Genomic DNA, 22,436 nt, shown 5'->3' with positions numbered 1-22,436 from the left:
GAAAACTGGAGGACTCTGTATCTATGGATGAAGAACAATAGTTGTGACTGTCACTATACTGATTGTGGTGTTCAAAATTATGAGGGACATAGACAGGGTAGATAGTAGAAACTTTTCTTTATAGCAAAGATGTCGAAAACTGGAGGACTTTAGTTCAAGGTTACGGGGAGAGAGGTGTAGGGGGCATCTGAGGAAGATTTGTTCAGAGAGTGATTGGAATCTGGAACAAAATGCCTGAGTGGGTTGTGAAAGCAGCTACGCTCACAATATTTAAGTATTAAGACCAGCACTTGAAATGCCAAGGCATAGAAGGCTATAGACCAAGTGCTAGTGAATGGGATTAGTACAGATGTGTAATTGAGTCCTACCATTCACTGTGAAAGTCCTACCCTGGTTTGGCTTCCCAAAATGCAACCCCTTGCACTTAACTAAATAGAAAGCCATTTGCCATTCCTCAGCCCACTTACCTCGCTGGTCAGGATCCCCCTGTACTTTTTAAATAACCTTCTTCACTGTCTACGATACCACCTATTTTAGTGTCATCAGCAAATATACTAATCATGATTTGTACATTCTCATTTGAATTGTTTATATAAATGACGAACAACAATAGGCCCAGCACCGATCTCTGTGGCAAACCACCAGTCACGGGCCTCCAGTCCGAAAAGCACCCTTCAGCCATCACCCTCTGCTTCCTATTGTCAAGTCAATTAGGTATTCATTTAGCTAGCTCTCCCTGGATCCCATGTGATCTAACCTACCAGACTAACCTTACATGCGGGGCCTTGTCAAAGGTATTGCTGAACTCCATAATGACAACATCCACCATCCTCTTGGTTACCTCTAACAGATTTGTGAGACATGATTTCCCATGCACAAAGCTGTACTGACTATCCATAATCAGTCATTATTTATCCAAATGCTGATAGGTCCCATACCCCAGAATCCCCTCCAGTAACTTACCCACCACTGACGTTAGCTTCACCAGCCTATAGTTCCCTGGCTTGTTTTTGCTGCCCTTCTTAAATAACTTGTTTCTCACCTGCGTAGGCAAACAAGTCTGAGACGTGCCAAGATCCAAATGGCAGATGGCTAATGGTTTCAAAGAGAACTGCTATCTGTTATCATAGAGTTGTTTTATAAGAATGGTGTTGGTATATGGAGTCCCATTCCACTCATTTCAAACGGGTTGTCCGAAGAAGAGACAACTTTCTCCAATTCAATCAAATAGCAATTCTAGTTTAGTTTCGTCATGAAGCAGCGTGGCCTTAGTTTTGAGGTTATAAATTAAACAAGTGATTTGAAGTTGGAAAGAGAACTGAAAAATAAATAATGAGAACTGAAATATAAATTACAACAGAAGATTGATCAATACATAATATCTGGAAATGCCAAGAAACTAAAAGGTAATCACAAACTTGCAATTTCCTGGTTGAACTATATTAATCTGAAGTTCAGTGCAAAATCTGATTGCAGACATAGAGTGAGAAGCGAAAGCTCAGCCTTAACAATTGGGGCCACAGACCATTAGCAGAGGTTGGAGTTAATCTCTGTGTCGTAAGGACCTTAGGGAGAGATGATGGGTGCAGGAGAAAAGTTGGTGGGGAGAAATCGATGCACAAATGATTTTTCAACATGGCACAAATGAAAACTTGTTTCCCCACCCCACCCCCAAAATGTCCCCCCAACACACCAACAGCTGTTTCTGAATCACTTTGTCTCTTTACATTACTCTTGTGATCCAAGCATGATTTCTGTGTCAAAGATTATAAGCAGGCTCCTGAACCTGGCCTTGGAAAGCAGAACTGGGGGGCACTTTTTGTCCACCATAACAGCTGCATTAAAATTTCTAGGCCACTGAATTTTTTTTAAAAAATCTGTACAGATTTAGTAAATTGAATTTGAAATAGTCACTGTGTATTAGATTTTCAGAGTGTTATCATGCCGAACTGTCAGAGCATGAAATTAATAGCAGCATTAAAAATTAGTAGCAGCACAGTAATGTGGTAATCCAGGCTCAAAAATGGAATAGATCCTAAAAATGCCCAGTAAATCATGGAATTTAAATGGATTAAGCAAATATTGGTCAAGTTGGGTGAACAATTTCAACTGGAAAATCTAGAGCAAAATGTACATTTCGAATGGAGATCAAGCTAATAAACCTGCAAGTTTTATTACTTTCATGTACTACGTTGTATTGGATTGAGAATCCTGCTATTTCATAAGAGAAACTTTTTTGGGATGTGCATGACACTGACAAGGTGTCATCATTTCTTATCACTGGTTGTCTTGAAAAGGTAATGATGGATATTCTCTGAGCTGCTGCAGTTCTTCTGGTGAAAGGGTTCCCACAATTTTGCTAGTGAAAATTTCAGTTCATTGCTCCAGTAACAATGAAAATTGTTAACTTTAGTTATTGCAATAAACATTTATTTTAATCTCAGCATCAATAAAGGTGGTCTTGTGGGCGATAAATGGTGGCCTTTCCGACAATGATTATGTTCCAAAGGCTGATAATAAAAATGTATAACTCTGCTATCCGGTTGATATTTTATTATGCTCTTGTGGGGCTGGTGGCAAAGTCAGGTTTTAATACCCGCTCTTAATTGACCTGGAGGAGGTGGTGATGAGTGAACTTCTTCAACTGCTGCAGTCCTTGAAGTGAAGGTGCTCCCACATTGTTTTAGGGTTAATAAATAAGCAGGCAGAATGAACAGCAACACATATAAACACTAACATGAATGATAACATGCACTGAATTGATAAAATGTGGAGATTAAGAATCTTTTACCAATATTCTTAACTGAAATATAAGTGAAATTTTATGTGGACAGAAGTTTTTAAAAGGACATTTTGTCAAATATCTTTAACAAAATTTAAGTGAGAGAAAGTAAACAAGTTAGACTGGCATATGAACAGCAAAAACATGAAAATACAAGGAGAATTGACAGAAACAACTATATATTAAACCATAAATATATGATAAATAAATGACATTTATTCAGACCTGATTAATTCATAATTGGCATATTAAAACTTCCCAAAGCTTTTTTTTTGAATCTCATTTTAACTCCATTATAACCAAACATGCTAATGATTTGTACTATAAATTTATTCAAAGTTGTGAAACCTTCACTTTAATGCCAAATACACTGTAGCCTAGAAATTGGATCCATGAGCACATATTTTTTAAGCACTAATTGGCCCAGGCAGATCCATGCATCATCCATGCTAGTGCACCTTATTTCTCAGGGATCAATCGTCTGCCTAATTACATCAGTCACACACTGCATATTTTCTTTCTTACTGCACACTGTTCTGGTCACCACGTTACCAAAAAAGATATGAATGCTGTGCAGAGTGTGTGAGCAGATTTATGAGGATGTTGCCAAAACCTGCAATTGCAACTATAGTGGTCTTTTGAGGAGTCTGAGGGGAGTCACAGTAGAGGTGTATAAAACCAATAGGATATGAGACAGAATATTTCTCAGGACATATTTCTGTTAGGCATTCTCAGGAAGGACCTATTTCTCTTAGTGGAGGGGCCAAAAACTAGAAAACAAACTTAAAGCAATTGTTAGAAGGATTAGAAGGGAGATGAGGAAAGGTTTTTTCACCCAGAGAGCGCTGGAGGTCTGAAACTCACCATCTGAAAGGGAGTTAGAGCCTAGAACACTCATTCATTTCAATGGCATGTGAATGTGTTCTTGAAGATCCAGTACTTAGAGCTATAGACCCGGTGCTGGAAGGTGGGATTTAATTGGAGAGCTCTTTTTCAGTTGGTACAGACATGATTAGCCAAAATGCCTACTCTGTGCCAAAGTTTTGATTATTTTAGTGACATAATTTGGTATTTTAGGGTGTAACTTACAACTGTCACAGAAGTCACAATGCACTATTCTGCTACTTTGTTGTATTCATTTCTACTTAAAAGGACTCCTTTGACATTGGGAGACTTGACCAGGCCACTTCAGAACTTACTAAGCTCTTCAAACACCTTCTAAATCCCACAAAATGTGGTTAAATCAACAGGCCATGCTTTTTCAGCAATTAGCTGCTGCTCATTCAGTGAATGCATTGTTGATGACACTGCCTGTAGCACTACATTACTGAAAATGTTGTCATGGTGAACACTGGCCATGCAAAGTTGCTCAGGGACCTCTGGGTGGGAGGCAAAAATGTGGCCATCTATGCAGAGACTTACGCCCAAGGACTCAGACACTATTCTGAACCACGCTACTCTGGCGAACAGTGTATTTTCAGGCACAGGTTTTTCAAGACAGAGGTATGTGAAATGCTGCAGGAAGACTTTGGACAAATCCAAAAATCACACTGACTCTCAACTTCATTGCCACAAGATCTTTCCGAATGGCTGCAGCAAATCTCTATTATGTCTGCTAATTTGATTCTGATCTAATAATGTGGGAGGCCACCTTATAAGGCCCAGCAGAACACCACCGGCCTTGTCACCCAGTGCAGGAGTCAGTGAGGGACTCCCTGAAACAGTGCTTTGCATAAAGAGCCCAGTAAATCATGGTGACTAATTCAGACTGTCACCCTCTCCACATTCCAACACAACATAGTTCAGTAGTAATCAAATTTGCTCACCACAGATCAGAAGTAATCCAAACATTGTACTCACACAGAGATCAAATACCCTGATTACAACAGTCAGCAGATGCAGGCAGCCAATGAGAGTACTGATGTGTTGTAAGGACTTTCATTAATAACTCAAACTTTCTATCCACTCACAATGCTCAGGGAATTTTCCCGATGGTGAATACCATGTTTCTGCCACATGACTTGTTCATCCTGCAGGAAGTCTGAATAGCTCAACATTTTCCATGGCAAGCAGTACCCAGGGAGATGGGTATTGGGGGAACAACCACTGATGTCGACCTTCCTGGATGCCAACACTAATTCACAGCCTTGCCATGGCTGCTGAGCGCTGCTACAATGAAAGCTGTGCTGGTACCAGAAATCAGTGCATGCTGCGCAATCTCATACTCTGAAGACAGCAGCAAGTGCAGCTTGAATAGCAGCATGAAGATCTGGAGCCTTGGCCTACAAGTTGAAAAGTAGCAGTAATTCCGAGGATGATGATAATGTGGGAGGCCACCTGATAAGGCCCAGCAGAACACCATCGACCTTGTCACCCAGTGCAGGAGTCAGTGAGGGACTCCCTGAAAGAGTGCTTTGCATAAAGAGCCCAGTAAATCATGGTGACTAAATCCAGACTGTGACCCTCTCCTTACTCCAACACAAAGTTCAGCAGTAATCAGCTGTGAGCCTGGATGACAACAATGATTCCTAACTTCCCTACTTTGCAAGATCATCCGCACCAATTCATAACAAGTCAAAACATGAATCCCATGTCGAATCATTGAAACAGCTCACTCAGGTTTTTTTTTTACTGAGAGCACAGAATTCATGTCTGCCCATCTCGAATGGTTGGGGACTCACACACCTGAAGACCACAGCTGGAGCCACCTCGAGCCAGGCTCTTCCTGTGGTGGTGCAAGCAGATATCTGCCCCAGCACACCTCCTCCACCCCCACCCACTCCTCTGAAGCACACAGAATGGTCAGAGCACAGGGAGGCTGTTTAATCTTGCCAATCTTTATTGGGTCTTTCCTTTTAGATAATTATCCAGCTCCCTTTTGAATTTTACAATTGAATGGAATATCTTCCACTGTGCCTTGATTTGTCAAGCCATGAACACATATGCTTTCTTAGCCACTTTCTCAACCTGCTTTTCCATTTTCAACGAGCTACATATACATACCTATCTGTTCTTGTAGCTCCCTAGAATTTTCCCTTCCGATGTATATTCTTCTCGTTCCCTCCACCAAAGTACAAAACTTCACATTTTTGAGCCTCATGTTCCATCTGCCACGTTTTTGCCCATTCCACCAGCAGATCTCGTCTCCTTGATCCATTACTATTTTCTCCCCGTTCACTATAACTCCAATTTTTATGCTATCGGAAAACTTGGAAATTGACCTGCACACCCATCCAAATCACTAAAATATAGAAGAAAATTGGCTATTTGGATTCAGAATTGGCTTGCCCATAGAAGGCAGAGGGTAGTTGTTGATGAGACTTATTGTGGCTGGAGGTCTGTGACGAGTGGTGTTCCGTAGGGATCCGTACTGGGACCTCTGCTGTTTGTGATATATATAAATGACTTGGATGAAAATGTAGATGGGTGGGTTAGTAAGTTCACAGACGATACAAAGCTTGGTGGTGTTATGGATAATGTAGAAGATTGCCAAAGGATACAGTGGGATATAGGTCAGTTGCAGATATGGGTGGAGAAATGGCAGATGGAGTTTAATCCGGCCAAATGTTAGTTGTTGCACTTTGGGAGGTCCAATGTAAAGGGTCAGTGCACTGTTAATGGCAAGACCATTGACAGTGTTGATGTGCAGAGGGACCTTGGGGTCCAAGTCCATAGCTCCCTGAAAGTGACTGCACAGGTTGATAGGGTGGTAAAGGCGGCATATGGCATGTTTGCCTTTGTTAGTCAAGCCATTAAGTTCAAGAATCAGGAAGTTATATTGCAGCTTTATAAAACTCTGGTTAGGCCGCATCTGGAGTATTGTATTCAATTATGGTTGCCCCATTATAGGAAGGATGTGGAGGCTTTGGAGTGGGTGCATAAGAGGTTTACCAGGATGCTGTCTGAATTCGAGGACATGTGCTATAAGGAGAGGTTGGACAAGTTTGGGTTGTTTTCTCTGGAGCAGCGGAGGCTGAGGGAAGTCCTGATAGAGGTTTATAAGATTATGAGAGGCAGAGATAGAGTAGACAACCGTTATCTTTTTCCCAGGGCCATAATGTGTAATACTAGAGGTCATGCAGTTAAGGTGAGAGGGGGTGAGTTCAAAGGAGATGTGCGGGTCAAGTTTTTTTAAAAACACAGAGTGGTGGGTGCCTGAAATGCACTGCCGGGGTGGTGGTGGAGGCAGATATGATAGAGGTGTTTAAGAAGTTTTAAGAGAGGCACATGAATGTGCAGGAAATGGAGGAATATGGAAATTGTGTTGGCACAAGGGATTAATTTAGTTGGGTGTTTCAATAGTTTGGCACAACATTGTGGGTCAAAGGGCTTGTTCTTCTGCTGTACTGTTCGATGTTCTAAAGTCAATGGTTCTAGTCTTGATTCCTGGAGAATTCCACTGTAACCACCCCTGCCCCCAGTCCAAAAAAACAAACTTTCATCATTGCTGTTCTCTGTTACTTAGCCAAGTTTGTATCCATGCTGCTATCGTCCCTTTTAATTCCATGGTCTTCAATCTTGAAGGCAACCTTATTATGTGGCTCTGCATCAAATGCTTTTTGGATGTTCACTTACAGCAACTGCGTTTCCCTCATTGTCCCATTCTGCTATTTCTTCAAAAAAATTCTATCATATTAGTTGATCACAATTTTGCCTCCATCCCTCCTTCCCTCTTGGCACTTATGGCACTATTAAGAATTCAAGAACTTCAGTAAAATTAGAATCATTCTCTTTCCTGGTGCCTTTCTCTCCTCATGGCAGTCAATGTGCATGTTGGCTGTTTTTATGACATCCTTCTCAGACTGAATTCAGTTTCTGACAGCTTGCCACATTCCAATCGAGACTGGTCCCACTGAGAACTACACAGTCCCATTTTAACAAATCATTCTTGGTGTAAACCACCACAATGCTGTTTCTAATGTACTGTTGACAAACTGCACAATTTTGTTTGTGAGGGGGGTGGGAATTAACACAACATATACACCATGTTTAGCAATATCAATAAAATCCAATTTCTAGGCATAAACTGATTTCAGACACTAAACCGTGCTTCATAATGTTTGCAGATCTGAATGGAGCCTGTTTGCAGATACACTGTAAAATTATTATAGTTACGTCAATTGCAAAACAATATACATTTGAAACTATGTACCACTCAATTGTATTAAAATTATATTTCTTTATTTTGTTTACCTTTCACATCTTCATCTTCAATGGTAGTGTTGGTACTTTCTGAAGATTCCTAAGAGGAAAACACATATGAAGACACACAGTGATTATGTGCATTCAGGTATTGAAGAATTAATTCAAACAGTGAAGCACAACACCAGGAACATAGATACAACAAAGAAGGGATGGAAGAAATGTTTAACAATTTCATCAGCAGCCCAGCAGCTCTGTTATGTCAAAAGTTAACTATTCCAATGACTCCTTGCTATCCTCCCTTATTCTATTCTGCATTCTCCCAGTCAAAACTCTGCTGCCTTTCTCTGACTCATATCATGTCCTGTTCACCCATGCTAGCTAACCTTCTTAGGCTCTTTGTCAATCAACCTTTGCTTTTAAAATTTTCATCATTGTTTTCAAATTCCTCCCACTCCCTTCTCTATAATCTCCCCTTGTACCAAAACCAGAGGTATCCATGTTCATCTAATCTTGCCTCTTCAATGCACCCAAATCTAAATAGCTTTGAAATTCTCACTGCGTTGCTTTCCTCCTTTAATACTCTCCTTAACCTCTTCGTTTTGACTGACTATTTGATTATCTCCCCTAATAACATTATGTGGCTCTGTGGCTCAGTACCAATTTTTGATTAGTAATGTCCCTGCAAATCTCCTCAAAGTCAATACTGGTTGACATTATTTAAATCTTAGAGCTTTAGTTATAATTCAATTGCTTTACATGCAGCAGGTCAACCTTCAAGCAATTTTGTTCTCACTTTTCTGACTTGAATGCTTCAACAGATAGCTGCCCCTACAAACAGTTACTTTTAAATTATTTATTTTAGCAAGGTTTGGCAACTAACATTTGGTTGTTATGACACAGACTACAACTTATATTAAGTAAATGTATTTAAAAGTAAACTGGTTTCATTGACCAATTCCTACAACACAGACATTTATTGTAAAATTGATAATAAACAAAGCAGTTTTATATATCTGAATCAGATACATTATCACACAATATATGTGATCAGTATTATATTTTGAAACAATAGATAGTGGCTTATAATAAATATTGTTGCCACCATACTAGATGGTAGAGGCATTTTCCAAGACACATGTAAAATGAAACACAATGAGACCTGGCACACCGATTGCATGCACCAAGTTAATAACTGGAGGAACAGATTATATCTTGTGGCCAGTCAAGATACCAAGAAGCAGCAATATTTGCCAGCATAAGTAGTTAACAGTTTCACCTAATACAATACATGCCACCCAGCAGGTGTGTGATATAACCAAGAAACATGCAGTTGCTGAAAAAAATGCCAAATTCTTGAACATAGCCTAGAAATAATGAACATGAATTTGTATAATTTCTTGCCTTAGCCACAGAAGCTCCAATGCAACTAGTAAGTATTTACAAAGCAACCAATAACAGACATTTAGTGGTTATTATAAGAATAATTGTGATTTTAAAACTAATTATTTTTAGAATCAGGAATGACAGAAGTTATGCATTCAGACAAGTTGCAAGAACTTTCAGAAATTGGTTTTGTACAATAGGTACATTAAAATCTTTGCATTCAAATGGCTGATTCATCCTGTGACTTAAACAACCACTAAATGACTCCTCAACAATAGAATTATGCTCTAAAACCACATGATATATCTTGCATCATTTGTGCAAGGTAATGGCAAAGCATTGGTTTCAAGGACCACTAATATGCTCTGTGGCTAAGGCTGTTACTTACATTGACTGAACACCCAAACAAAAAGGCTGTAGTTTTTAATAAACAGATGTTTTCTCCAGTCTTTAGCCCATGCAGCCATACACCACTGAGGAAGAGGGTAACATAGCATGCTAATATACATCCATACTTTGTCAAGATGAAGTGTATTGAAGACACACACAGGACACTGGACACTTATCAAATAGTCCATGCACTCCCCTCCCTACCAAAAACAGGAAATCGAATCACAAATAGCAGAAGCTGAAGAACTTTGTGCAAGCTATCACCTGAAATATTCCAGTTCCACTTTATATATTTTCCTCAAAGGTTTTTGTTTAATGTATATAACAAATCCCACCACATATTGGATATTGATTAGAGCTTTTACTATGCACGTTGGTGAAGCAATTGCTGAAATGCTTAAGCAGTGAACACATCTCGGAATACCTTATTTCCATCAGCAGGATTGTGGATTACAGTAGTTTGGGGCTCCTGAGCAAGATAAAAGAAAACTCTCATTGGTCAAGGTTATCTTCACTGATCAAAATGTTTAAGAGCCAACTACAGGAATGAGAGGCCAAAGCAGTTTTACTACTGTCATGTGAAAAAAAATTCTTAAACACATTTAACAAAAATCAAAAATAGAAATGGGTTTCTATTACTACCAGCAACTCCTGCTGGGCATCCTGCAGGAAATGGCCTTGTCACCTACAATAGCAGCATGCAATTTCTTAAATTGCCTAGCAGCATTTCTGTTAGCTCCCTGAGGTCGAAGATTTAGTTCTGCTAAATTTAGAGCAGTCCATCTTCTGGTACAGTAGCTGACATCAGTAGAGGAGCTAAAAGCAACATGCGGGAAGGCAGTAGCCCGCCACTATGACATGCAAAGTGACAGTAACAACCATGTTCAGTGTCATGATAAAGAACTGTAAATGTGCTGTTTCACAATGGATTTTCCCACATAACAGAACAGAGGCACATTTTGAAAATCACATAGTACCTCAGAAAGCAAATGGAAAAAACAAATAGAATGAGGAAGCAAGGTATACCAGCGCCGGGGTAGGTATGGGTTCTTTTGGGCTGGTTACTACGTTGGCTTTGTTGTTTATCTGCAGGTAAGTTAAAATAGAAAATGTGTAAGCCTCAAAAATAACTTTTCCACTGTATATTGGACCATGTTACAACTGATCTGAAATAAACATCTGTAGGGAAATAATGTGGGCTTCTTAGTCTTCCTAAGATATTACTTCTAATTTCCAGTGTCTGAATTTGCATAAAAGGACAGAAGAAAAATTGTATTGGTTATACTTTTGGTTCAGTACAAGATTTAAGAAAGAACAACACATTGTTTGCAACACACTATATACACAAAAATATAATCAACAGTACAAGTGTACAAAATAACTAAAGATTACAATCACAGCACATGTGGTTCCAATTCAGCTAGGGCCATTTTCACTGATCTATATTTACACTAGAACTCATTAGCAGCCTTCTTTAATCCACTCCTGCTCTTGGCACGTAACTGTGATAGAGGGAACACATAGATTTTACAAGCTAACAAACCAATAACACCTTTTAATGATTAAGTGTCAGACAACACAGGACATGTGCACAAACACATTCTGTATCCCAACAACAGTTGCAAGAAATAAAAAGCCAAAACTTGCCATCTTTGCACAGGGCAAATAATTTTGACTGCTTGTGAATCTACTTGTCGGCAAGGGTTGTGACCCCATTGGAAGCAGAACTTTCTGTGGTGTAATGCTGTTGCATAAGAGGGTCAAAACAAGACCCATTTGTTAAACAGCTGAATAAAACCTTTTGACAGCTGGCTGAGTCATGCCTCCTGGCTTAGCTAGCAGTCAAACCCATGCACTTCTGAATGTTCTCAGCAATCAAACATGTTCAAGTGGCATTCAAAAAATTTTTAAGAAATGAAATACTTAAAATAAATCTAAATATTTAATTATTCAATACTCTCCCTCTATGCCATTCCTCTCTACTGAAATGAATGCAGTTGCTGTTACTGTACACATCTAACCCTGCAATTAATTCATGCTCTGCCAGTGGACTGCGTAGAGTGCTGTCAGGCAATTACTGGCAAGCACATTTGGAACTTTAGTGTTTATGCAAGAATCCCAAGTTGATGTCACTTACATGAAGAAATGCCAGCAGTACGTTGCAAAATTATTGGCATTTCCCAGCAAGTTGTAGCCCATGAATGTTGTTGAAAATTGTGTGAAGGTGAGCAAGTAATGGCTTAATCCCAGGCATATTCTGGTGGGATGGAGGTGGAGAAAAATCGTGCCACTCAATTGTCTCCTAAGTATCCATTACTTATCTAACATTTCTTAATCTTTATAGATTAATACATACCACATATTTTATGCATTACATTTTATAGATCACCAGAGAAAGCATCCTATCTGGATACGTCATAGCTTAGTATTGCAACTGCTTTGCCCAAAACCACAAGAAATTGCAGAGAGTTGTGGACATACCTCAGTCTATCACAAAAACCAGCCTCCCATCCATCGACTCTGTCTATACATCCCACTGCCTCAAGAAAGCAGCCAGCATAATCAAAGATCCCTCCCACTCTGGTCATTCTCTCTTCTGCCCCCTTCCATCAGGCAAAGGAAACAAAAGCTTGAAAACACACACCACGAAGCTCAAGCAGAGCTTTGACCCCACTTTTATAAGACTATTAAACAAACGATAAAGATGAACTCTTGATCTCTCAATCTACCTCATCATACCCCTTGACTTTATTTGTCTACATGCATTGCACTCTGTAACTGTAACACTATATTCTGCATACTATTATTTCTCTTCCCTTTGTACTACCTTGATGTACTTATGTTTGGAATCATCTGTATGGATGGCATGCAAAACAAAGTTTTTCACTGTATAGGTACAAGTGACAATAAACCAATTAGTCTAATTGGGATTTTTTTTTATAGAGTGAGAGAGTTGTAGACCATAGAAACAGACCCCTCGGCCCACCAAATGTATGTTGACCATCATGCTTATCTATACTAATCTCACTTGCCTGTATTAATTTCATATCCCTCTATGTTCTGCTCATTCAAGTACCTGCCCAGATGCCTTTTAAATGTTGTTACTGTTCCTGTCTCCATGACCTCCTCTGGCAGCTCATTCCAGATACCAACCACTCTGTGTGAAAAATTTAGCCCTCGGGTCCCTTTAAGCCTCCTGTCTTTCACCATAAGCCCATGTCCTCTGGTTTTAGACACCTACCATGGGAGACAGATTCTGGCTACATACCCCGTCTATGCCTCTCACAATTTTATATACCTTTATAATGTTATCTCTCTGTTTCCTTTGCTCCAGGAAAAACAGTTCCAGCCTATCCTGTGTCTCCTTATAATTCAAGCCCTCCCATCCAGGCAACATTCTTGTGAACTTTTCTAGGTTCCACCCTCTTTCGCTTAATCACATCATTCCTGCAGTGTGGCAACCAGGACCGCACACAATACTCCAAGTGTGGCCTAACCAACTGTTTGTACAATTGTAAGATGGCATCCTAACTCTTGTAAATGCCTCGGTCGATGAAAGCAAGCCTGCCATACACCTTCTTCGACACCATGTTTAGCTGTGTTGCCACTTTCAGGGTACAAGTACAACTATGTACTTTACCACATGGTCTCTTTATTCAACAACACTCCAAGACCCTGCCATTGACTGTGTATGCCCTGCGCCAGCTTAACTTCCCAAAATGCATCACTTCTCACTTTCTCCACTTCTATCCTCATCAGGTCATTTTTGTTCACTTGCTGTAGTAATTCTTTTTTCTGTGCATTAGGTTTAGGTAACCATAGATTTCACAGCGCACATCAGTTGAAATGCTGCTCATTTATACACAATGGAATCAATAAAGGAATCTAGTTGTGTTGATACCCAATGATCTGCATTTTTATCCATCCATAAGAACAGCAAGGAAGACCACAGTGGGATAGATGGATGGATCAATATAGAACATGGAACAGAGTACAGCACAGGAACAGGCTTTTCAGCCCACAATGTTGTGCCAAACTAGTTAAACTAGTAATCACAGTAGTGTGGAAGATTGCCAGCTTTAGAAATGGAAGAATTCAGGATGATGTATAAAAATGTCCCAAACAAATATAACTTTAAAGATTATCAGACTAATCGATATCCACTAACTTGTACCACGTTGAGTGAATTTAATGAACAACAGAAAAGGCATACCACAGAACATAAATGTTTCGAAAACTGAAGAGGAGTAGGCTGCACTGGCCCCCAGGCCTGCCCACTACTCAGTGAAATCATTGCCCATCTTATCTCTGGTCCCAACTCTATTTTCCTGATGGATCCCCGTTTCTTGATTCCCCTGTTGTCCAAAAATATATCTATCAATCTTAACCTTGAATATACAATAACTCAATATCTCCATTTCTCCAGAATTCACAATTATGGGAGGGAAGGAATTTCTCCTCAGCTGTCTTTAGTGGTTGACCCTCTCTCCTGAGATAAAGCATCTTCCTTCCAGATTCCACACCATGGCAATCATACTCACAGCATCAATTGTGTTGTCCCCTCAGAATTCTGTTTCAGTATCACCACTTATTCTTCCAAACTCCAGAGACTATAACCCCTTTGACTCAATCTTTCCTCACAAGACAATTTCACCCCATCTCCCCCAATTCCCTTCCCCCTCCCCAATCCAATTCCAGAATTGTAGTGATAGTTTTACCCCTGAAGTACACTCTTCAATCCCGTAACTTCACTCTGTATTGCAGCAGTGGTCTCACCAAGGCCTTGCATAAATGCAAGACTTCATTATTTACTTATCCCCCTTGCAGCATTCCATTTGCCTTGCAATCACTTGCTGTACCTGTAGGCTGACTTTGCGTCAATCTTGTCCAAAGATACAGGATCTCTCTGAACAGCATTTAATAATTTCTCACCATTTGAGCAACACTTTGCTTCTCCATTCTTCCTACCAATGTGAACAACATCATATCTCCATTTACCATCATTTTATCACTTGTCTTTTCAATTTCCTTTTGCAGACAGTCTTCATTACAATTTACTTTCATCATCAGTCTGTTTGGATTTACTATGCTCAGTCCCTTCATCTAAATGAAGAATGCAGACTGTGAATAGCTGTGGGCCCAGCATTGATCCCAGAGGCATCCCACTAGTTACAACTTACCTACTAGGAAATGACCATGTATCCCTGTCCTTTATCTTCTGTGCGGGCCAAATCTTTACCCTCGCCAATGACCTCACCCTGAAACCCATAAGCCCTCATTTGTGCAGTAAAACTTTATGTGGTCCATTATCAAATACAAGGCCTCCCCAGGTTACAGAAGACCTGATTTTATGGAAATCCGACCTTACACAAATTTTCCCATAAATCAGCCAACACTTGGAAGTGAATGGTTTGTTGGCCTAAGAAATAATATTAAAATGTTTTGTGTTATTCAGTTGAAGAAGTCTGAAAGTGCACAGATGGAAGGTAAGCAGATGCCACTGGTTCCTTCTCAAACTGAGGTCTTGTTGGATTTCAAAGCACAAATGAATTACAGTCTTTGTCAAGGAAAATCACCACTGTCTAGTATATTTTTAGGTTTCTCTCTGTGGTGATATTCATCTCACAGACAGTGGAATCTGAGACTGGCAAATGATTCAGTGAAGCTGGGCTAAACTAGTGATTTGCATTTCTTGTGACATCCAATAATATCTAGCGGACAGTATTAACAGACGGCAAGTCACAACAATCAAAAAACTCAGGTCATCATGAGATGAAATACTTAAAATAGTTGCAGAGTCTAATGTTAGCCTCAGCTGTTAAATAACCGTGGTGTGTCATTTTGTCATCGCGGATAAAGTGGCTTAAGATGCTGTAATGTTACAGAAGTCAGATACTTGATCCAAGGTTCAGCTTTAGTTGCTCTGTCCCCCTGATCAATCAAATCTTCAATAATCTCTTTAGCTTTTTAATCCTTATTCAAATAAACTAGTCTTTGCTAAGTAAACATAGCATGTTCACTTGGTTGTATTATCCTCCGAGGAGAAAAGTGCTGCTTCTGAATCAGAAAGGGGATGCTTTACTATTTTGGACAATGGGGTTTTATCTTGATACTTTGATTTTATAGTCTGATTTACGGTAAAATCAGCTTACATACAGTTCTCAGGAATGGAACCCTTAAGTAACCAGAGGACTATGTGTACCATTTACTAATGCGCTGGCTCCTCTTCATTCATCTTGCTTAGAACATATGCAGAGAACTCTAAAGTTTGTTGAGCACTATTTCACATGATCACAAGACAAAGGAGCAGAAGCAAGCCATTCGGCCCATCGAGTCTGCTCCGCCACTTCACCATGAGCTGAACTATTCTCCCATCTAGCCCCAATTCCTGGCTTTTTCCCCCATATCCCTTGAAACCCTGACTAATTAGATACCTATCAATCTCCACCTTAAACGCTCCAAATGATCGTGCCTCCACAGCTGTACGTGGCAACAAATTCCATAAATCCACGACCCTCTGGCTAAAGGAATTTCTCCGCATCTCTATTCTAAATGGGTACCCTCTAATTCTAAGACTGTGCCCTCTTGTCCTGGACTCACCCACCATGGGAAACAACTTAGCCACATCTACTCTGTCCAGTCCTTTCAACATTTGACATGTTTCTATGAGGTCCCCTCTCATTCTTCTGTACTCCAATCAATACAGTCCAAGAACTGACAAATGCTCCTTGTATGTCAGCCTTTTCATTCCAGGAATCATCTTCATAAATCTTCTCTGAACCCTCTTCAACATCAGTACATCCTTTCTAAGATAAGGGGCCCAAAACTGCACCCAGTACTCCAAATGAGGTCTCACCAGTGCCCCATAGAGCCTCATCAACACATCCTTACTTTTATATGCTATTCCTCTTGAAATGAAAGCCTCAACTTATTAAGCAGCCTCTTGTGTGGCACCTTATCGAAGGGCTTTTGAAAAATCCAAATACACAACATCCACTGCTTCTCCCCTGTCCATCCTACTTGAGATTACCTCAAAAAAATTCCAATAGGTTGGTCAGGAAGGATCTTCCCTTAAGGAAACCATGCTGACTTGGACCTATCTTGTCATGCACCTCTAGGTATTCCATAACCTTGTCCTTGAGGATCGACTCCAATAACTTTCCAACCACTGATGTCAGACTAATAGGCCTGTAATTTCCCTTTTGCTGCCTCCCTCCTTTCTTAAACAGCGGAACTACGTTTGCGACCTTCTAGTCCTCTGGAACCATGCCAGAGTCCATTGATTCCTGGAAAATCATCCCCATTACCTCCACAATCTCTAAAGCCACCTCCTTCAGAACCCGAGGGTGCACTTCATCCGGTCCGGGAGACTTATCTGTCCTTAGTCCAGTCAGCTTCCCGAGCACCTTCTCTCTAGTAATCTTGACTGTACTCAATTCTATTCCCTGAGACCCCTGACTATCACGTATACTGCTGAAGTCTTTCACAGTGAAGACTGATGAAAATACTCATTTAGTTCCTCTGCCATCTCTTTGTTACCCATTATAATTTCTCCAGCATCATTTTCAATCAGTCCTATATCTACCAGTGTCTCTCTTTTACTCTTCATATATTTAAAAAAACTCTTAGTATTCTTTTGTATGTTATTTGCCAACTTCCTTTCATAATTCATCTTCTCCTTCCTAATGACTTTCTTAGTTTCTTTCTGTAAGTTTTTAAAAGCTTCTCAGTCTTCTGCTTTCCCACTAATTTTTGCTTCCTTGTATGCCCTCCCTTTTGCTTTTATTTTAGCCTTAACCTCTTTCGTTAGCCACATTTGTGCCATTTTTCCATTCATAATTTTCTTCTTTCTTGGAATATATCTATCCTGCACTTTCCTCATTTCTTGTCAAAATTTCATCCATTTCTGCTCTGCTGTCCCTCGATCTAGCTTACTTTTCCAATCAATTTGGGCCAGTTCCTCTCTCACGTCACTGTAATTTCCTTGTTCCACTGAAATATTGACACACCTGATATCGGCTTCTCCTTTTCAGATTTGAAACTGAACTCAATCATATTATGATCACTACTTCCTAAGGGTTCCTTTACCTTTAGTTTCCTAATCCACTCAGGTTCATTAAACACCTCTTGTGTGACAATGCTGATTCTGCCTAACCAGGGCAAAAAGGTCAGCATGGATGTGGTGGGTCAAGAGGCCCGTTTCTGTGCTGTACAGCTCTATGACTATCTCAATGACCTCAAACCACTGTGCTGTGCTCCATGCAGCTGCAGTGAGTACACTGTGCTTGTTCAGAATCAAAGGCTGAGTCTCTAGGATCACCACATCCTGGGTCTCCGTATCTCTGTGACTCACAGTCACATCCTTCAGTTCCTGAACAATGACCAGACCAAAACTACTACTTAATCTAGGGAAGGTGATCAGCTCCCAGCCTACTTGAACTTCCCCGAAGCATTGTAAAATCTGCATCACAGAACTCCAGCTGAACAGCCCTGAACTGATTAAATCTCAAGGTACAAATGCCTACGGCAGCTTTGGTTGCTGAGAATCTCACTGATCTTCACTAGTTCTGCCTTGAAGCTACAACACATCACTGGACCAGTCGTCCCTATAAGAGCAAGATTTATGGACTCACTAAGCTTATATTTATGGGATATTTCAATTGTTCACCAAATACACAACATTTATAAAAGTAGATTTTTTTTTTACAAATCAAAGACTAAATGAATAAATGGCAAGGCATTGCACTACAAATTTGAAAACACATGTTGGTGCTACAATGGTTCACCCAGTGACATTACAAGCTAAATAACTATTTGAAAGAACTAGTGAATTCATAAAAAATGCATTGATAGCTCCAGCTACATAATCAGAATCAATTCAATAGTTTATTTCTGAGCAACAGTCACAGACAAAATTTTTAGGATGTGCTATCTGTTTGCTTGATCTATTACCTAACCAATTTTCTGACTAAATAAACAGCCACAGTTAACAATCAGAATAATTGAAGGAAGCATCTAGCAAGTAGGTTTTAAAAAAAAGGTAAAAGATGCCTGATATACTGAACATTTTTAAAAAAAATCAAGACTTTAATTTTAATGTTACCTGGTATGATTATAAATCATAATCAATAATAAATGCACATTGTCAACCAAGGAATACTAAATGGAGACACATGAGACTGCAAATGCTGGAATCTGGAGCAACACACAAAACAGGCAGCATCTGTGGAGGGAAATGGACAGTCAATATTTTGGGTCCAGACCCTTCATCTGGACTGAAAGATAGTGGGGAGTTAGTCAGTATAAAAAGGTGGAGGAAAGGGGAGGAGCAAGAGCTGACAGATGATAGGTGGCTCCCGGTGAGGAGGGGTGATAGGCAGATGGAGGAGGGGAGAGTGGAAATAGCACCAGAAGCTAGGAGGTGATAGGCGGAGTGACAAAGGGCTGAAGATGAAGGGCTGAAAGGGCTACTTGACCTGCTGAGTTCCTTCAGCATCTTGTGTATTGCAAGGAAACTCTCGCAGTGGAAGCTGTGTTAGAACCCGGAAATCCCATACACACTACATTGTCAGGTATTGGCTAAATCTAGGGCAATTTAAAAGATTTTTTTTTCATTTGGATTATGCAGTAACACTCTTCCCCTTGTTGGTGCATCTACATAATGTGTCAAAAAGCTCTCCTGGATACACCTCAAAAATTTTGCCTCTTCTGAGCCTTTTACGCTAAGGCAATGGTTAATATTTTGGAAATTGAAATCCCCTAGAACTATAACCCTTTTTTTTAAAATCACAATTCTCTGCTATTTCACTACATATTTGTTTCCTTATTACCTGTTTACTGTCATTAGAATATTTGGAATTTATTTTGTATTGACCTTGATTTAAACTTTTCAATAAATAAAACTGTTACTTCTCCTTGGAAATTTGCAAACTGTACAAAACAAAGCTTCTGATCCAAATGGAAAACCTATAATTACATTGACAAATTATGAAAATAAAATAATTATGGTTTAAATTACTTTGCTTTGAAGGGCCTCAGCTGTGGAGGTAAAGTCCCTTCACCTACATACATTTTATCTTTTCATACAAGGATGTCTGCTTAAAGCATAAATAAGGAAAATAGAAAAGACATTTGGCATTTAATTTTAGTTTCAAAAAGATCTAAAAACTCCTACATCACCTATTTATCAATATATAAACCTAGCTGGTCAGCCTAACTTGTTGCATCCAAGAAATGAATGATGTGCCCTGGCCAACAATGATTTGAACCACAGTCTCTGTATTTTGCACTAACAACTACATTTCAAAAGGACTTAATTAGCTGTAACTACTATAGAGCCTGCAAAATCACAAGAGATGCTTGAAAAAAAATGCAAGTCTTCATTTCTAATTTTCATCTATTTTTTTCCTCATCACTACATGAGAAATGCTGTGTTGGCTTTTTAAAAACTACATACAATTCAATGACAGAGCCTACTGAAATTTTCTGACTATTTATTCAAGAGTAGGCTCCTAATTATTTATTCTTCAGAAATAAAGCCCAATATTTGTGCAGCTTGACTTCCAAAATAAAGCATTAAAATGTTCACCCAAGCATTGGAGGATCATCCAGGATGTTAACACTGTTTATCAGTAATGTATGATATAATATTCTGCATGGTCACTCTGGTTCTGTATTAGTTGGCTGTATATTTAAATACTACAAAACAGGAAAACACATAGTTGTATTAACATCCTGCATATTTCTGAAATATTACAGAGATATTGTGACTCCCATTAGATTCAGAGAATGTGATGCGCAAGTTCTAGATAATCATGCAAATACTCTTTTTATAGTTAATTAGGGCCAGCAGTTAAACTTCATCTGCAGATGGGGTGGGATGTTCAAGTGTTCTTCCTCATCAACCTGCACTCAAGGTTGCTGGAGTTTTGTGAAGTGGAATTCATTCCAAAGCATAGAAACTGTGCTCTTTTAGAAAATGTACCTTTTAAAAAATTCTTATGTAGAATTTTGCTGTCTAAAAATCCATTTCCCCTTGATGACTCTCAAGTAGAATTAGCATTATTTGCTAGTAGAAGTGTGTACGTCATACACAATAAATATTAGATAAATATCTATAAGAATGGATTTGTATGGTTCAAGGATATATCTGGGTCAAATGACTTGTAAAAACGTATTAGTTTGTAGGAATATTTGATCAAGGAAATGCACTGAAGACAGAGATGAGATGAAAGTTTTTTTTAAACTTAACATTTACTATATTTCAATTTTTTCTGTTGTACCACTTAGCTACAAGCTCAAAATAAATGTTTCACTTTTAATGTACTATTTCTCTTGCGCTCCACTCATTTAGGAAACAAACTGTCTCTGACTAAGTGACTGTTCATCACTACCACAACATTTAACAGCAAATTTCTACAGCACCAAACCAAGATTGTAAATTTAGCCAAATATCTAATTTAAGATGTCAAAGCTTAATTTTGGTTGAAGAAGTCAATCTATCCGTAGAATATTCAAGGTTAACCTATGTTACCTCATTCTCCTTTTGTCTACAAAGTAAACATTCCCATGCTATTACATTTGGGATTGCTTTGTTTGAAAAACACTTAAAAAGATGTAGTCAAAAATAAAATCTGCAACAGTCAAGTAACGAAAGTCAGTTATTATATTAGATTGAAAACAAAACAGATAACTTGTTAACATCAATATCGTAAGATCAAGTACGCAAAAGTAATTACCTTCTTTGGTTGTCTAGGAAAGGAGAAAGAAGCATCTAGGAACAATAATTAAAGTCCTGCATTTCAATAAAATCCAACAGTTTACCAGGATTCTTAAAGGACAGTTCTTGCACTAACATTATAGCTATCAATTTGGTGCCATCCTGGAACATAGGTAATTTTTGAAGCAGCAAAGCCTGCTTTGCTCTTCTAGAACACATATAGATTGTGTTCTGGGGTAGTTGGTCAGAGGACCTATCCCAAATCTTGTGTTCATTAGTTAGTTAGTAGGAAGCTTAAAACCTGGGATTTACTTTCCTTTCAATTTCTAAGATATGGATCTGGACTTGACTTTATGCATCTTCAAAAACCAAGCACCACACCCATGTCCTTTCTACTGTGCCATTCCATTACAACATTTTATCAGCCGCTCAGTTGCTCAAGATATCAGGAATGGCTGAACCTATTTATATAACTCACAACATTTGATGAATGTGTTGCCTCAAACCTACTGACACTGCTGTAGATACAAACTTTAAAGCCAGAGAACAAATAGGCAAGCTACTATGTGTAATTTTAACTATGTTTAAAAATGTGCAGTTGGTCTAAGTTTTTCATGAGGTTATACCACTTTGAAGAAGCAAATACAATCACTTTCAATTAAAATCATAATTGAACAACTGGAGTTCTTTATAAGCAGGAGATTATGTGCAACGTGCTAGTCCTTATTAAACTCACTTCGGGGCATTTGTAGAGGAATCACTGTTCACTTATGTTACCTGCAGATTAATAATTCTTTTATTTGGAATCAACAATTTGCCTAATTATATTAATTCAAAAATTAAGTTATATTTCTATGTTGCCGAACAAAAAACTGCAGAAACTTTAACAATGATCTGAGCATGGTAGCTAATTTCTGAAAATATGAATTGAAGGTGAGCCATTCATCTTCACATATTTTATACATTGATGCTTGAAGGGGCCCCATGACTTGCATGAACGAGACACATAATCACATT

The 22,436-nt window shown here is 39.1% G+C and overlaps 1 protein-coding gene across 24 annotated transcripts in view; it reads right to left on the bottom strand.

The window, feature by feature from the left end:
* LOC127567064 (calcium/calmodulin-dependent protein kinase type II delta chain) overlaps positions 1–22,436 on the bottom strand; it is a 362,600-nt gene that overhangs the window by 46,208 nt on the left and 293,956 nt on the right. For 11 of the 24 annotated variants that reach the window (XM_052009800.1, XM_052009816.1, XM_052009808.1 and 8 more), the window contains 2 exons: positions 10,125–10,169; positions 7,976–8,024 (listed from right to left, as the gene is read on the bottom strand). In XM_052009800.1, the coding sequence (XP_051865760.1) occupies positions 7,976–8,024; positions 10,125–10,169 (94 nt within the window). Of the gene's footprint in view, positions 1–7,975; positions 8,025–10,124; positions 10,170–10,726; positions 10,787–22,436 lie in introns of all 24 variants that reach the window. The other 13 variants (XM_052009742.1, XM_052009765.1, XM_052009758.1 and 10 more) reach the window with 2 other exon arrangements.

Source organism: Pristis pectinata, chromosome 2 (genome assembly GCF_009764475.1).
Source record: "Pristis pectinata isolate sPriPec2 chromosome 2, sPriPec2.1.pri, whole genome shotgun sequence".
Lineage (NCBI taxonomy): Eukaryota > Metazoa > Chordata > Chondrichthyes > Rhinopristiformes > Pristidae > Pristis > Pristis pectinata.
This window is presented reverse-complemented; position numbering and strand designations above follow the sequence as displayed.